At 40.3% G+C, this 18,792-nt stretch overlaps 1 protein-coding gene across 1 annotated transcript in view; it reads right to left on the bottom strand.

Annotated features, from left to right (window-relative positions):
• The window catches only part of SLC25A21 (solute carrier family 25 member 21), a 216,548-nt gene that overhangs the window by 43,847 nt on the left and 153,909 nt on the right, over positions 1-18,792 (bottom strand). Inside the window, exons 5-7 of the mRNA XM_068990978.1 lie at positions 16,775-16,841; positions 8,657-8,716; positions 4,569-4,676 (exon numbers count right to left, since the gene is read on the bottom strand). Coding sequence (XP_068847079.1) covers positions 4,569-4,676; positions 8,657-8,716; positions 16,775-16,841 — 235 coding nt within the window. The remainder of the gene's footprint in view (positions 1-4,568; positions 4,677-8,656; positions 8,717-16,774; positions 16,842-18,792) is intronic.

Here is an 18,792-nt window from a genome sequence, read left to right on the forward strand (position 1 = left end):
GTCTCTTCATTCTTTCTGGAGTTATTTCTTCTCCAGTAGCATATTGGGCACCTACTGACCTGGTATTTCATCTTTTAGTGGCATATCTTTTTGTCTTTTCATACTGTTCATGAGGTTCTCAAGGGAAGAATAAGTGAAGTGGTTTGCCATTCCCTTCTCCAGTGGACCTGGTGGCTTAGATGGTAAAGTGTCTGCCTACAATGCGGGAGACCCAGGTTCGATCCCTGGTTTGGGAAGATCCTCTGGAGAAGGAAATGGCAACCCACTCCAGTACTGTTGCCTTGAAAATACCATGGACAGAGGAGCGTGGTAGGCTACAGTCCATGGGGTCACGAAGAGTCACACAAGAAAGACTGAGCAACTTCACTTTCTTTCTTTCTTTCTCTAGTGAACCACGTTTTGTCAGAACTCTCCACCATGACCCGTTTATCTTGGGTGGCCCTACATGGCATGGCTCATAGTTTCACTGAGTTAGACAAGGCTGTGGTCCAAGCGATCAGTTTGATTAGTTTTCTGTGATTGTGGTTTTCATTCTGTCTGCCCTCTGATAGATGAGGAGGCTTATGGAAGCTTCTGATGGGAGAGACTGACTGTGGGGGAAACTGGGTTTTGTTCTGATGGGCAGGGCCATGCTCAGTGAATCTTTAATCCAATTTCCTATTGCTGGGTGGGGCTGTGTTTCCTCCCTGTTGTTTGACCTGAGACCAAGCTGTGGCAGGGGTAGTAAGATAGTGGGGACCTCTTTCCAAAGGTCTTGCGCACGCACTGCTCTATTCAGTGCCCCTGACCCTGCAGCAGGCCACTGTCCACCTCTGTCTCTGCCGGAGACTCCTGGACACTCACAGGCAAGCCTGGGTCAGTCTCTTGTGGGGTCATTGCTCCTTTCTCCTGGGTCCTGCTTTGCAAAAGGTTTTGTTTCTGTCCTCCAAGAGTCTGTTTTCCCAATCCTGTGGAAGTACAGTAATCAAATCCCACTAGCCTCCAAAGTCAAATTCCCTGGGGATTCTCAGTCCCTTTGCCAGATCCCCAGGTTGGGAAATCTGTTGTGGGTCCTAGAACTTTCTTAACAGTGCCAGAATTTATTTGGTATAATTATTCTGCAGTGTGTGGGTCGTCTGCTTGCAGCTCTATGGTGGGGTTAATGGAGACCTCCTCCAAGAGGCCACATGCTGTGTCACCCAGATCTGCAGCACCCAGAGCCCCTGCCCATGTGGCAAGCCACCGATGACCCGTGCCTCCATGGGAGACACTCAAATGCTTGAAGGACTGGTCTAGCTCAATCTCTGTGGGGTCTGGGTCCTGGCGTGCACAAGGTTTTGTTTAAGCCCTCCGAACTTCTCTGGTCATATGGGGTTTGATTCTAAATGTGATTTCGCCCCTCCTATTGTCTTGCTGGGGCTTCTCCTTTGCCTTTGGCATGGGGTATCTTCTTCTTCTTTTTTTTTTTTTTTTTAAATCATAGCTAGTAATTGACTGAAAAGGCTGAAAATAAGCTTCGTTCACAACCTCCAGGTGAGGTGACCATGAAACATGATGAAGAATATATGCTTACTTGATATGACTCTTCTGAAGGAAGAACATATTGATTGAGGTAGAACTCTTTCCAAAGTGGCTTCAAATGTTTTTAGTTTCCTCTCAAACTTCTGCTGCTACATGCAAGTTATTTACAGTAAACAGATAGCCAACTACTACTGTTTATGATAACAGACCTCCTTTGAGTTTAAAGACCTCAGTGGGTACTGAAACTGGGCTGCCTTCCCTTAAGAATTTAGCTAAATGGATTGTATTGTCAGTTGGGAATGACCTAAGGGAACCATTGCCCAGTAAGCTGTTTTTACACCCACAACTGGAGTGGGCTGTTACTATTAACTGGAACGTATCTCAAGATAAATCTATTTCTTAAACCTTAAGGGTTTATAGGATCAATTTACATCTAGAAATTGTTATTGGTTGAGTGCCTATAATGTACCAGACTCTGTTAAGACCTTTGTATATATTATCACATTTGCTGTTGTTCAGTTACTAAGTTGTGTCTGACTCTTTGTGACCCCATGGACTGTAGCACACCAGGCTACCCTGTCCTTCACTATCTCCTGGAGTTTGCTCAAACTCATGTCCATTGAGTCAGTGATGCCATCCAACCATCTCATTCCCTGTCATCCCCTTCTCCTCTTGCTCTCAATCTGCACTTGCCCAAAATGGCACTGCTAAGCTGCAAAGTCGCTTCAGCGGTGTCCAACTCTGTGCGACCCCATAGATGGCAGCCCACCAGGCTCCCCCGTCCCTGGGATTCTCCAGGCAAGAACACTGGAGTGGTTGCCATTTCCTTCTCCAATGCATGAAAGTGAAAAATGAAAGTGAAGTTGCTCAGTCGTGTCTGACTCTTTGCGACCCCATGGACTGCAGCCTACCAGGCTCCTCTGTCCATGGGATTTTCCAGGCAAGAGTACTGGAGTGGGGTGCCATTGCCTTCTCTGAAAGGGTAGTTGGTTTTAAATGACTAGATCTGAAATATGCTGTTTTTATCATGTCACTTCTTTCTCTCAGTTTTTTTTGATAATAGGCATAGCCCTATTACTTTATGTTGGATGACTATGCATTACTTTTCAATTTGATCAATATTGCCTACAAAGTGTCACCTCTAATCAGCTACTGAATCCTGATAACTGCTGGAAATAAATGCTGACACCTGTGACCTACGTGATCCCTCTGTTACTATGTTCTGACTAGTTGATGTAATACGACAAACATTTTATAAGGAACCCAATAGATTGTATTTTGTCTAAGTAAATGAATTCTGAATGCAGTTTAGTGAATTCTGCAAAAGGAACAACACCAAACAAGTTCCTCTCTCTCCCCAGCTTAAAAAAAACAGTTGCATATACACCAACAATTTACACAGACCACACTTGGTCAATGAACCAGGAGCACGGGCACATGCAGCATTCTTGTGTCGGGCTGCAAGGGCATTTAATGTGTTCTAGCAAGGCCTTGGCACATGCACAACATAACCAGGGCTTACATGGCCTCAGTGCAGAACCTCCTTGAAGGCAGAGCAGAGAAAAAGAACATTAGGTGTGAGTAGGCGTGCTATGATAATTCGTTATTTTCACTCCTGTGAATGCTTCTTGGTGCTCTGTCCCATTTTGTGTTTCTCTACTTACACGCTGTCTTGATGAAGGACTGCAGTTGAAAGGCCTGTGTATTCTTTTGCTCACTCCTTCCTGCCCCAAGACATGCTTCCCAATAGGTAAAATAGGACACTGAATGGGGAGCTCCAATTCTCCTAGCTGGTAATTCTCCCCATCTAACAAATCAAATTTTCCTTGAGCAGATTCCATGGGGGCTGTCTTAAATGCTCCATATTGATAGGACATTGGAGAAGTGTTTCTTTTTATTTCCTTCTGGTCCCTGCCATCTTTCCCATCATTCAAGGAAGAATAGAGAAAAAGCAAAACAGAAACAGAGTAGGGCAATACAGGAATTTTCAGCCTTTTCTAAAGTGCTGTGTATCTCTGCAATTAGGACAACCTTTTGAAACTTAAAAAAAATCTCCCTTAATTAGGACTGACCTCATCTGAGGAGCTGTAATAGCCCAGCCCTGTCCTCCGTAGGCCTTGGCAGCTAAGGTGAGTAGGGCTCTCTCTCTTTCCCATAGCTCTGCTCAGGAAGCTGCCAGAGAGCTCTTAGGCAGTATCAGCAGACAGGAAGTGGGGTGGGAGTGAGCGGGGTCTCCACCCATTAGCAGCTGCTTAAGTGGTAGGCAGGGGAGCTTTTCTACAGAGAAATTCAGGTCAGCAGAACCTCTAGACCAATTTATACCACATGCTACCCAGTTGTGGAAGTAAATTCAAATGCTAAGAAAGGACCTGAACTGCCAATCTCCTTATTTTTTTCCTACCTTCGGCTTGGCACCCAAAAGAATAAAAGAAGAGCAATTGGACTTGGTGGTTTAAAGGGAATTATTAGGCAACTGGAAGGAAGTGAAGGCAGCACAGACCAAGGGAAGCTGTCTTCGTGGAACATCATGTACCAGCGATTAAATGTCAAGACCCATCATTGTCCAAGTGGTGACGTCTACTCAGGTTTAGTAACCCGCTCATTCAGATTTAACCAAAAGACAAGCTTGACAGATTATCAGAATCTTTGGGGGAAGGCAGTGGGTGGAGTAGGGAATGAAGTAATTTTGAAAAAATGATTTCATAATTTTTATTTAAAAAAGCACAACAATATTATCACCTCAGTGGTTTTTTTGCTACAGTCTATTTTAGTAAAATGTGAAATAGAGGTTTTGCCAAAAGTAGAGAAAATATTTCCAAATAAGTCATTATACATTTCATTACAGCTCTAAAATAAAAATGTCTAAACGTGTTTGTCCATCAGACTTTAGTGCTTTTTTGTTAGCACTTTCCTGTGGAAGAAGTTTGACTTTTTCTTATGCTACTTCCTTAACAATAAGCTAGTATGGCTTTAACAAGTGGCTAGGAGAAGGGTTCATAATTTTATACTATATACTTAAAAACAATTTTTTACATTCCCTCAACAATAGGAAAACGTTAAATAATTACCTCTGTAAATTTGTTCCGATTGGCTTGCAAGCCAACTTTTACTACCTCAAAAGGGTTGACCACGATGGCTTCTGTTAGTCCAGATCCCAGTCCAGCAACAGCAAATGTCTAGAAAAATTAAGTCAATCAATACTTTAAAACAAGTTATCATGTGTATGAGGTTAAACATCTTACTCATTACACTATGCAGCTGAATGTTATAATGAGAATGGAGAAACTCACATAAATGCACCATATACCATTACTAAACAGCTTTAGATCTTGATTCGATGCTGACAATTCATGAAGCAGAAATTACAGAAGCCACAAACCACATCCTAACAATTCAAAATAAAACGTCAAAGCCCCATCAACAATGACTTTGTCCTTTAATGAAAAGCAAGGTTGTTTTATGTATTTAAGGTGGATACTAAAACATCTGCGCATGTAACAATTAAGAGTTTGACTTAGTAAAAGGAGAGCTTCGTTTTTAAACAACTGCTTAAACACATTTAGCGAGCATATAAAAAATTCAAGGAGCAGAACCAGCAATAAAATGTTTATAAAAAGTAAATTTCAGGTAACCAAAGAGTATGGTTGAAAATATTTAAATATATAGCCACATTCTTAGAGTCACTATTCTAGGAAGTTAAGAAACAAAAAATCATTTTAAAATTCTTCCTTTATCTGTTTTTTTAAATTGAGCCCTATTCTTCCAGACCTAGAAGCTGAGGGATAAAAGTTGAGGTCAGAAATTGCTAGGTTGTCTTGAAGGGCTCAAATGAAATCTAGAACATTCAGCAAAAGGTAACTGTGTCTCGAGTTATTTTCTACCTGTTAAGAATTTCTGCACTAGGAAAGAACAACTTTTAGAATTTTCTTCTGAATAGAATGCTGAAGGGTTTTTTTTTTCAGAAACTTAAATAACTACAACTATTAAAACACACACACTTGGCAGGAAAACAAAATAAAACAAAGTTTCAAGCCTTCAAGCAGATGTTGGAAAAAATAATTCTTTAGTGCTGAAGCTCAAACTCCAGAAGTTATACTATATACAACTAGGAGAAGAAAGAAGCCAATGAAGAGTAAAGAACAGAAGCTCTTATTAGGAGTCTGTAATAGGAGACTAAAAGAGAAAAGGGAGAAAACAATGTTCTATATCCTTAGAAGGGGAGGCAAGATGGAACCAGGGCAGGATCCAGGGCCAGGGGGTCTGGGTTTAGGTTGTGATTCTGCCATCTTATTGGCTGTGTGACCAAAGCTGCCATGTACAGTAGTTTACGCACATAGGTGCATGTGGAGGCTGAAATCACCCTGCACCCTATTTGCCAAGTGGGAGTTCTGGAAAGCCATTAGTCAGGAGAAAGGAGCACCTTTTCATAATTCACACAAAAACAACACGTGTGTCAGCGGCAACTTTGTATAAATGAATCTTTTAGAGGCAATGTGGTACATACAATGGAATATGACTCAGCCATTAAAAAGAATGAAATACTGCCATTTGCAAGAACATGGATGGACCTGGAAATTACCACTAAGCGAAATGTGTCAAAGAAAGACAAATCTCATAGGATATCACTTATATTTGGAATCTTAAAAAAAAAAGTGATACAAATGAACTTATTTACAAAACAGAAACAGATTCACATACTTAGAGAACAAACATTATTACCAGAGGGGAAGGGAGGAGGGGAGGGATAACTTGGGGGTTTGGGATTGATGTGTACACATTACTAAATTTAAAATAAAATGCCTTTTCATGAAAAAAAAAGACAATGATTTTTTTATGCCACAGTTTTCTCATCTGTAAAATGGAGACTATAATATCTAATCTTTGTATTTAATAAGATTATTATGAAGGTCAAAATCATGTGTGAAAGCCTCTTGTAAATTGCTGTTACTGTTACTAAAAACCACTGTCACTGTTGCACAAAGAGGAAGAACAAGATTTTACACAGATTTCAGCAGAGAATAACTAACAATTTTTCTTTTAATGCCCCTTCATCACAATTTTAAACATATCTGTATAGGGTAACAGACCAAATACTTTATTCATTTATCTCAGACTCCCATCATGGAAGCCAAAAGCAGAAGAAAAAGAAAAAATACTAGTCCCAAACTCTTCTGACTGAAAAAAGCTAAAATCCAGATGTTCAGGTTTTTATTACTACATGCAACCTTCCAAGTAATTCACTTTTTTGTTCTTCTATAAAACTCAGCTACATTTGCTGTCAGAACTAGTGTTCAGCGTCCCTTGTCAAAAGAATTGATCAGCTATCAGCATATCATGTTACTCTGGTTGTTCCAGAGACAGCGCTAACTGTCAGGTTCCCAGCCTCCCAGGCTTTTCACGGGAGAGCACCAAGGGACATTCAACGGCTGTTTAAGTGTCTAGCTGTATCAAAGAGAAACTGAAACAAATGAGTTCAAGAAAAGAGAAAAACTGTATACAGTTTGTATGAATTCAGTGAAAGGATCTGGAGTGGCCAAATGCTTTTCTTTTTGAGTTATCAAGAGAGAAGCATGGTCTCTCACATGGTACAGGTGCTCTACCCAGGAACACCCAGCTGACCCTCTGGAAACCATCCTCTTTTAACAAGATGTTTCCAAAGTGAAGGGAGACATTCAGGGAAGACACTGAGGAATTAATTAATTTTAGGACTCATGCTACCACTTCTTCCATGAGAGCCCTCCTCACAGCCCCCTTGTTTAAGCAGGAGCCTGGACCAGAGGTTTCCTTGTCGTAACATAAAGCAACACTATTGGGTTTCTTAACTGGAGCCTTCCTAGAAAGGGAGCATGTATGATTTTTTTAAAAAAAATAGCAGCTAATTGTTAATCACTCTTTGGTGTTCTTTAGTTGCTCAGTTGTGTCTATTTTGCAACCCCATAGACTGTAGCCTGCCAGGCTCCTCTGTCCATGGGATTTCCCAAGCAAGAATACTGGAGTGGGTTGCCATTTCCTTCTCCAGGGGATCTTCCAGACCCAGGGGTAGAACCCGCGTCTCCTGCATTGCAAGTGGATTCTTTACCGCTGAGCCACCGGGGAAGCCAGCGAATTACCGCTTCCCTGGTGGCTCAGCAGTAAAGAATCCCCCTGCAATGCAAAAGCTGTGGGAGGCACAGTTTTGAATTCCTGGATCCAGATGATCCCCTGGAGGGAGAACATGGCAACCCTCTCCAGTATTCTTGCTTGGAGAATCCCATGGACAGAGGAGCCTGGTGAGCTAGGATCCATAGGGTGGCCAAGAGTTGGACACTGAAGCATCTGAGCATGCAAAGTAACTAAAGAGCTGAAGCTCAGAATGCGGCCCTGTTGGCTGGTAAACTGCCAGGTAAACTGGAGGATGGAAGGTATGTTGTAAGGTACATTCGTAGAGGTTGGAAAGCATGTTGTCACTTGGAGGGCCAAGGTAGATTTAGTTTAGTTTAGTCTGGTTTTGCAGATTTTGAGGAGAAATTATTGCACTGGCTCTTTCTGGAGTTCTCACTGTACTCATACAACATACTTGGCCAATATAATTTAACTTGTTTTGTGAAAAGCAACAAAATCACTAAGAAAGACAGGAGTGGTATCTACAAATGTTCAAATCACCAAGTGACTTTTATGTAATAGTTGATCTGACATTATAAGATCACTATTCTCCCCAAATATAAAAGGCCCCTCAAAGTGCATCTGACCACAGAGTGACCTAAAGTCCTAGACTTACTACAGCTTGAGCAAAAGCTGGAAAAGTGACCTGTTAGGAAATAATTTTAGGTACCTTGACTTTCACATAAATAGATATGTGTAGTATGTATGTAAACACATGCATTTTTTGGGGTTTAAAGGAGTCTTTGACAAATGTACCCTTTATTTTATATTCTTGACCATATCTCATATGGGCCTTTCCACACATATCATTATTATCATAAATTCATCACTGGGAGCTATAAAATAGCTAAATTGTGAGTTATTAGGAAGATGGCTTTCAACAAGTAGCTGAACATTGAATAACTCAAATTCATATTTTAGTAGCTGAGCTTGGGGAATCAAAAGGGTTTTTGTTTCCAGATTTTGCTTTATGAAATAACACACACACTTAAGTATAATAAATACTCTCACTTACCAATGCTGGTGACAGAGACACATATCCAAGCAACTTCTTGTACTGCTCAAAGGTGAAAAACTGTGAAACAAAACCAAACTCAGAGATTTATAACAATTTCCTGCAGCAAACCTTTAAATTGACTCAAATTTCTTTAGTAAATCATTATATTCACTAGCAACTTAAAAAATGATAAACCATTGAACACAGTTTTTAATCCAGTCTCGGGTAGTTGCTATTGAATCTTATTTGAACATTCACATTTTTAAATGCAGCTATAATAACCTACAGAAGAGCTGATGGAATCCTTTATAGCAGTAAATGAACCATACAGCTGCCATTTACCATGACCATTTTCAGTTTCCCTAGACATCAATAGACTTCTTTTTTTTATGGCAGTGATTCAAAATTATAGGCATAGAGACCTGAAGTCTTCGGTGTCCTGTGTTTTCTCTATGACCTGCTTTCCCAGTGAATGCCCAATTTTCCAACCCCCTTGTAAAAGACACCCACTTCTAGGCTGTAACTCGCATTTATATTGCTGTGTATCTCTACTGTTCCATGGGATTTCTAAACACTCAATAATGATGAAGATGCCACAATAAACTAGGAAAGGACCCAACAAGGACACATCTAATCTGTCCCCTGCCTGAAAGTAAAACTGTCCTCAATCTGAATGAAGAAAGGCACCTGTTTAATCTTCCCTTTAAAATTTGTTGATGATGATGAAGATTTTGTTGGTTCTTTCAATAGTTGATGTTTAATATAATTTTCTCTGTGATGGGATTTCTATGGAGGCAAATCTAATCAGTCACTTTGTATAATATGCCCCAAATAAATTTTTCTCCTTTCTTTCTACGCTATGCGTTTTGGACAACAATCTGGTTGAACATGATGCTTTGCTCCTGGATTCTCTGTTAGGTACCCTGCCAAAATCACCGATAAAACACACTCTTAGGTCCTGCTAGGGTCTGATTCTCAAGACTACAGAAATGGCATGGGCATTTTATGGTCTTAAATGTCTTCTACTTTATTACTTTATAACCCGGTACAATGGAGCAAGAAAAAAAATGTAGATTTGAAAGCCAGATAATATTCTGTTGTTAGAGAGAGGTAGTTACATGTAGACATGGCTCTCATGAATCTTTGGGCAGTTCAAGGGTCTTTACATCATCAGACAGATTGATTCTTTTAAAGACTCAGGAATGATTTTTGTGCTATGGTCCTTTAGATCACCTATGGATGTAGACGTCCATAGAGCAGGAATTCATTCTTTCACTGATTTGACAAATATTTCTTGGTTCACACACTGGGGATGCAGCATAAACAAGCAGAAACCCCTGCCTTCTTGGTAATAACCATCTAGTGGGTGGTAATAACCCGGAAACTATCCTGATGTTCAACTAATAACACCAGGAGCCACCACAGTTTTGATGAGAGATGTACTAGAAATGATTAAAAGGACAAGGGTTATGGTCTTGGGTTCAAAAAATAATTTAGGTTTTTCTCTCTTCTCATGGTCATCATGATAACAATTCTTTGATAATCACTTTATGTGAATTTTGACATGAGCAGTCCTAGGTTTGAATCCTGACTTAGCTCTGGAAGCATAGCTTGACCTTTCTGACCTCGAGGACACAAGACTTCACTTCTAGAGTAGTCTTTAAGTAAAAGGACTTGAGGAAGATTTCTTGAGAGTCCCGGCACACAGGAGACTTTCAGATAATCTTAGTTTCCATTTCCTTTCTTCACTTTGGGACTAAAGGAACCATAGATTCCTCATTGACATGGATCATTCACGAGAGCCTGCTGTGGTCCAGGAAACATGCTAAGACCTTTGCACAGGCTACTGCATTTAATCCATATGACAGGTTATATTGCAATCATGATTCCCATTTGTAGATATCTGTCCTGCAGCTAGGGAGTCAAAGGATTGAGGTTTCTCACTACGTCCAACTCCAAAGCCTGAATTTGCTCTCAACCACTATACTGCACTACTCACTGCTGAGCCATGATTTTTAGTGGTTTGGGAAGAGATTCTCTGTGCTAGAATTTTTTTCCTGCTGAAATCTTCTTGCCTTCCCTGACCCTGGAAGCTGAGTTCATCAAGGCAGAAGATTTCAAACTTTTTTTTAAATTTAAATTTATTTATCTTAATTGGAGGCTAATTACTTTACAATATTGTATTGGTTTTGCCATACATCAACATGAATCCGCCATGGGCATACACGTGTTCCCCATCCTGAACCCCACTCCCACCTCCCTCCCCGTACCATCCCTCTGGGTCATCCCAGTGCACCAGCCCCGACCATCCTGTATCTTGCATCGAACCTGGACTGGCGATTCGTTTCTTATATGATATTATACATGTTTCAATGCCATTCTTCCAAATCATCCCACCCTCTCCCTCTCCCACAGAGTTTGACCACAATCTAAGTAAAAATTATTTACCCAACTCAGGTCCATACATGCATGCCGCACACACTCACACTTATAACTGGAACAAAACACTGCCGTAAAACAATGTTTACCCCTTCACTATGTGTAATGCATTCTGTTTCTACTCTATTTCATCAGAAATTTTTTTCTGGTGACCCACTAAATTGATTTCAGAGCTCACAGATCATGGCCTATATTTTGGAAACATGCTCTAAGGGGTCCATGTGAGTTCAGGAAGTTCTGGGAGAGGATGGACCTCGCAGAATGCCTCATTACCTTGTTCCCTTCCAGGGTGAGTATGCATTTTTCCTTTCTGACTTTTTGTCATGAAAAGAAATGATAGACCAAAGAGATCTCGAAGAAGTGTGGGAACATGGACTTGATGTGCTGGGCTGTGCTTAGTCGCTCAGTCATGTCCTACTCTTTGTGACCCCATGGACTGTAGCCCATCAAGCTCCTCTGTCCTTGGGGATTCTCCAGGTAAGAATGCTGGAGTGGGCTGCCATGCCCTCCTCCAGGGAATCTTCCCAACTCAGGGATAAAACCCAGGTCTCCTGGACTGCAGGCTGATTCTTCACTGTCTGAGCCACCAGGGAAGCCCAAGAATACTGGAATGGGTAGCTATCCCTTCTCCAGGGGATCTTCCCAACTCAGGAATCGAACCAGGGTCTCCTACATTGCAGGTGGAATCTTTACCAGCTGAGCTACCAGGGAATCCTGGACTTGATCTGTAACTCTAAGCAGTTCTCACAGGGAATTCCAAGTCTATACTTTGGGGCAATTCTAGGCTTTTCATGTTCCCATCTCTATAACTGTTAAAAAAAAAAAAAAAAAAGAGAAGCTACCACTAGCTGGTTGGTACTCATCAGCAGTCTGCCTGGAAGATTCTGGTTATGGGTGGGATGAAGTAATTCAGGTTCCTGGCAGTAAAGAAGCCTCATAGATCAGTGATAAGTTGCTAACAGATTAAACCAAAAGTAATGAACAATATATATTACATATTCTATGAAAGACATAGTGCTTTGAACTTAAAAAAAAACAAACTTGTTTTAATTTCTACCTTTGCGATCAAAGTCTAAATTACTGAATATAAACAAAACAATATCTCAAGAAAGGAAAAGTTAAAATCTTTTAAAATGGATTTCCAACAATATTAAAATAATGTAATGTCATTACAATGTGAAACCCATTATTAGCTAAAAATATTCATTCATTCAACAGATATTTATTGAATGTCTCCCATGTGTAAAGTTTAAAAGATATTATACTAGACTATATTCTTAAGAACTAGATTAATTGTTGTTTTAATTCCTTTCTATGCAGCATTAATCCTTTATTGCCTCCATAATATTTAGTCAGAGAAGTGATAAAGTTACCCTATCACATAAGATATGAGATTACACTCTTCAAGGATGAAATTAGGAGAGTCAACATGTTGAAGCCCCAATACTTTGGCCACCTAATGTCAAGAGCTACTCATTGGAAAAGACCCTAATGCTTGGAAAGATTGAGGGCAGGAGGAGAAGGGCCTGACAGAGGATGAGATGGTTGGATGGCATCACTGGAAATAGTGAAGGACAGAGGAGTCTGGAGTGCTACAGTCCATGGCATTGCAAAGAGTTGGACATGATTTAGCAACTGAACAATAACAACAACATGTAGTAATGTTACCTATTCAAAGTCATGCAAATGTGTAGTAAAGAGTTTAGAAAACCTTTATAGTCAGTCAGGGTTTTGGGAATCTTGAATATAAAATCTGAAATCCAAATTACTATGGTATACATGATCTATCTACTGGAACCTTTAAATTGGTAGTCTGATTTGAAGAGGGGTTGGACCTGGAGGACAGGCTGTGTGGTCCCTGGAGAAGTGTCAAGCTGTGGTTGGACAGGGGAGGTGAGCACGGTTTACCTGGGTGACCCAGCCCTCTGAAGGGTACTTTCATTGCTCACTAAACAATCTGATGATTAAGCTGACCTCCCAGATCATCTGTTCTGAGAGGCAGTTACATTACAGGGAAACAGTCTGATCCATTTGGGTCATACTTTTAACAAGTAGGCCTTGAGAAGTACCCAGACTAGGACTGACTATTCCCCATCACAGAAGCAAACCCTTCTGGGTATCGCTCTCAATGCCCTATACATTTTGAAGCCTCCCAGTTTGGTTGGTGGTAACAGGCACTATTCCCAGTCCTGTGTGACTGCCCAGCACTGTTCCCGCGAATCCTTTTGACCAGTCTTTCCAGGCCTCGCTAGTTTCCTCACGTGTGCCCTGGTCAGCTGGATACTGGAGGTGTCTCTCTGCAGATCTTAGGTGTCTCTCTCTATGCAGATCTCTCTTTGTCTGGTGCTCTGTCCTGCGAACTCTAGATGCCTTTCCCTCCTAGCTTCTCAGCTCTTTCTCAACCCAGGGAGTCCAATGGTTGACGCAGTCAACTGGATTTCTCCTGTGTATTCGTGAGCTGAGAACTCAAGGCAGTGAGTTGGGGCAATTTGCAGGGCACATCTCATCTGTTTTGCATCTCAGGTATGACTCTCCCTCTTTGTTTCGTGTCCAGTGCCTTAAAAATATTCTGGTTTCATATATTTTGTTCATTTTCTGTTTTAGCTGTTTCAGGCAGCAGAGTAAATCTGGTCCCTGTGACTTCATCTTGGCTGGAAATGGAAGTCTCGGCCTTTTGGAAACTCTGAATAGTAGATGTGGGAATTTGGGGGAACAGGACAGGAATTCTCCTGTTATAAAGTAATAAATTTTCTTTCTGTTTCTTGTTACATGAAAGTGAAAGTGCTATTCGCTCAGTTGTGTCCGACTCTTTGTGACCACATGGACTGTAGCCCTCCAGGCTCCTCTGTCCATGGGATTCTACAGGCATGGATAGCCATTTCCTTCTCCAGGGGATCTTCCCAACCCAGGATTGAACCCGGGTCTTCTGCATTGCAGGCAGATTCTTTACCACTGAGCCACCAGGGAAGTTCCTGTTACACGTTTCATTTATTCCTCTAATATCCATGGAACATCTACTCGTAGGCACTGCGCTAAGTGTAAAGGATACAGTGGTGAACAAATAGACTTCACAATATATAATCTTTTGTGAGTTTGGTTGGCATTAAGCAGTCCCTGAGAGTCTGACCATGAACTGATGGTGTTTCCAGACCTGTGATGCTCAAAACTATATCCTGGAATCCAGCACGCAGTGCCTGCCATCTCTGAGCAACCAACTGGTCTCTTTCAGAGTCTTCATTTCCTTTTGCTAACGGCAATACTAATTCTGTCTCTATTTGTGAAGGGGAGTTTCATTTATTTAGCATCAATGATTATTATTATTTTAATGCTGAAATTCATTTCAAAGAATAAAGTACAGACAAAAATTATCTGTTTCTAGACCTTATCTATTTCTCTCTCTATACATACACATATATATACATAATTTCAGAGACCATATATACATATGTATACATGTGTGTATATATCTATGGCCTGAATATTTTTTCAAAGTAAACTGTGATGGCATACAATAAAGCAGTTTATGATGTATGAAATCGTTGCAATCAGATGATCATTTTCCTCACAAATCCTAAGATAAATATCTATAAAAGGAATGTTTTCATAAATTGTGTTGAAAAACTGGTGCTATCCATCTGGCAAAGATACACTTAACTCGAAGTCATACTTAAAAAGCCAACATACTTACCATATGTCTCAATAATTTTAAGGTAAAATCTACTTGAAACAAGATGTCTGGGACACATACACCATATCCAGTTGCCCAAAAGTTCATCTGTTAACCATTGTTCTGGCAGGGAGCATTGTTTTTTTAAAGTTGAGACTAGCTCAGTTTTGTAAAGCTCAATTTTTTTTTTCTCCCATAAAAGACTGCTCAACATTGATAAACGTTAATCCTCTAAAAGCTTAAATTGTCTCCAACATATAGTATTAAGGAAAAGTATTCCAGGAAAAACTGTAATTACAGTTTACTTTATTTATACATGTAAAACTCTGAACAAATGAATATATTATTCCGTGGAGACAAAGTGACTTTCCTTGAACAGGAAGTATGCTCTGTTTGTTTACTTGGGCAATCTTTTATCAAGTGAAGCCATTTCATAATTCAATTCAGCCCTCTTGCGTACTTTGGTGAACTTTTTCCAGATTCTCTATTGCGATTCAGATCCTTATAATGAAATTTGTATTGAAGTAATAATATAAAATCACAAAAACTATAGCAATGAAGAGGTGAATTTATAGAGGAAAAACATTTTAAAGCTTTGCTTTCTGCACTCTAGACCGGAATGAAATCCTATTAAATCTCCATTTTCACATGAGTAAAACTTTGATGTCTGTGTATATATGTTGGTTTTTTCTTAAATCATAATTTTTAACCCAGTCATCTTGATTAACTGAGTATAAGCATATAAGCTGCTTTCTCTTACCTTTCAGGAATGTTGGGCATACAAATTGAGTAATGTGTGAGAAAAAAGCTTTATGTCATCAGTTGGAAAGGAAGTCTTTAAGTTTACGCTGTCTTTATTATGGAAAGACAAAGCTGTATTTGGTGATGGCGGTGGTGTGGGGGAGGGGACAATGCCATCAGAGTCACTGTGATCAGGACTTCTGTCTGAAAGAACCTAGAAAAAAGCATGATCAGATTTATTTCTTTTCCTTTGGAGGTCCTGCTAGATCAGGAGGCTTCCCCAGTGGCTCAGCTGGTAAAAAATCCGCCTGCATTGTGGGAGACCTGGGTTCGATCCCTGGGTTGGGAAGATCCCCTGGAGAAGGGAACAGTCCATGGGGTCACAAAGAGTTGGACACACTGAGTGACTTTCACTTTCATTTTCCCCTGGAGGTCCTGCTAGATCTCCATGTTCATATCCAGATACTGAACCAGCAAAGAGTACATAAACCTCCATAGAAGGGACTTCCCTGGCGGTCCAGTGGTGGAGACTTCATGTTTCAATGCAGGGGTTGCGAGTTTGATTCCTGGTCAGGGAGTTAAGATCCCACATGCCTTGTGGCCAAAACACCAAAACAGGAAACAGAAGCAATATTGTAACAGATCCAGTACATTTAAAATGGTCTACATTAAAGAAAAAAATCTTTAAAAAACTCCATAGTTCTGTGATTAAAGAATGGAAATCAATGTAGTGGAAGTATTGCTAGTAATTTTGTAAAAACAAGTATAGAATAATTTAACAGATGAGACCAGGGTGGAAAAATGAAGTTAGCACACCAAATAAATGGGTTGTATAAGAACCACACACGAAGAAATATAATGTATTAGTTCACTCTGTATATAAAATGAGAATGATTTAGGGAAGGTTTTTCTACCTCTCCTCCCTCCTCTCCTCTCTCTCTTTACTAATTATTGCTCCAAAGGCAAGTTTATGAATTGCCTTGAGAAAAAGTCCAAGCTCTTTTGTGGCTGCTGTGGTTTGATTACATGAATTTCATTTACCACTGTGCTTTCTGTGTAACTTCACCATTAGAAGGGAATGCTTTTACCTGGAGAAAGAAATCCACAAACCAATATAGCAATATTTGAGAGAATGACCAAGTCTAATTATGATAAAAATATGATTTCTATATAAAAATTTCAGCATTTCATATTTAATTCCCATTAATGTCACATAACTCATTGTGGGATGTGCTAATGCTGAAGCACTAAGTCCATTTTCACTTGATGGGAAGGCATATGTTGCTTACCTTTACTGCTCTTTTTGGTGTTTCAGCCAAGATGGGTGGCAGAATCCCCTTGTAAAAACCAAACAACCTATTGGAGAAATGAAAAGATTTATGTAAGTAAGGAGGGCTTCCCAGGTGGCACGGTCTCCTGCCAATGCAGGAGATGCAAGAGACGCAGGTTCAATGAAGTTAAGGCTACACCTGAGCCCACTAGACTAAAACATCAGAGGCTAACCAGGTGATGAAACCCTCAGTTTTAGCTTTACTAACATAGGGGAAACTAACAAACTATATGGCTGTGGAACTAGGGCTCTTAGCCCTGTCCCAAATCAGTCATAATTTTTTTTAACTTCCTTGATGGAGATGAAAGAAGGTCAGGGAGGGCTAATTACAGAGACATGCTCCTGGCAGTAGAAGTATCAAACTTTCCTGGAGGTGGTGCACGCATGCTCAGTTGTGTCTGACTCTGTGACCCTATGGATTGGAGCTCACCAAACTCTCCTGCTGACATGCAGTCTCACAGGGCATGGGACAGCTGTTGTTTTCAATATTGACATGTGGTCACATATTCAGACATTTTTAGGAAAAAAAAGAATGAGTGCCATATGCCTATAAGTTTTATAAAAAGTCACCATTTATTTCTCATTAAATTTTTTTTTAATTTTTATTTTTACTTTATTTTGCTTTACAATACAGTATTGGTTTTGCCATACACTGACATGAATCCACCACAGGTGTACATGAGTTCCCAATCCTGAGCCCCCCTCCCACCTCCCACCCTATATCATCATATTTCTCATTAAAATTTAAGATTCAAAATCTTAAATTTGTCTGCCCTGGGATCTTTACACACTCATGTACACATATATATGCTATGAGGGTATGAAAGTGAAAGTCGCTCAGTCGTGTCTAACTCTTTGTGACCCCATGGACTATATAGTCCACAGTATTCTCCAGGCCAGAACACTGGAGTGGGTAGCCTTTCCTCGATGGGATCTTCCAAACCCAGAGATCGAACCCAGGTCCCCACACTGCACATGGACTCTTTACCAGCTGAGCCACAAGGGAAGCCCAAGAATACTGGAATGAGTAGCCTATCCCTTCTCCAGCAGATCTTCCCAACCCAGGAATTGAACCAGGGTCTCCTGCACTGCAGGCAGATTCTTCATAAACTGAATTACCATGAAGGTATAGTGTAAATATATACATATAGTATGAAAATATTTCAATAGGAAAGAATATTCTGCATCGTTTTCTGAGATAATCAATTCCCCTGGTGAACAAGTAAGTGGATACAGATAAAGGTAGGACTCAACCAGTCCCTATTTTAGGACAGCCACTTAATATCCTAGAGAAGACTGGACTCTGATTAACTCATCAAACTTCACTCCAGCACCCTTAAGTTGGGTTCTGCTTCTAGCTGTGCTCTGGAACAAAAAAGTTAAGAGTTTATTCAGACTAACCCACTGGGGCACTCAATCCAAGATGGCAACCTCTTACTCTTCCTCAACACACTGGCTTACACAGCGCCTTCCAATGAAGGGAGCCAAAGGCTCGTCTTACAGCTTCTAATTTTAGTCCCTTGAGGGCTGGTGTTCCCTACAGTGCTTGTGTGTCTTGTGTGTGTGTGTGCGCATCTGTACGTGTGTATGTAAACAGGACACAAATATTTGTTAAGCTTACAGATTTTATGAAGAGAAAGAAAGGAATCAAATGATCCCTTAACGCGGGCTTACTCTGCCTGCTGTTTCTGACTTAATGAATAGCACTAGCATTTGTGTTAATATAAAGGAAGCAAAGCAGACGTGCTTTGAAGAACTACGGGAATTCATGAATCCCCCCACTTCCTTTCCATTTCAACTACTGAGGCCTGAAATTTACTTGTAAAATTTTAACACTCTTTCTAATTTGAACTTCATTATAAATTATTATATAATTTTCAGCATGAGAATGACTCTGCCTAGATTTGATCTTCCTAAAAGATAAATGTGATTTTCTTGAATAGAAGTTCTATATTTATAATAAAAAACATTATTAGT

The sequence above is a fragment of the Capricornis sumatraensis genome, chromosome 19 (assembly GCF_032405125.1).
Source record: "Capricornis sumatraensis isolate serow.1 chromosome 19, serow.2, whole genome shotgun sequence".
Taxonomy (NCBI): Eukaryota; Metazoa; Chordata; class Mammalia; order Artiodactyla; family Bovidae; genus Capricornis; species Capricornis sumatraensis.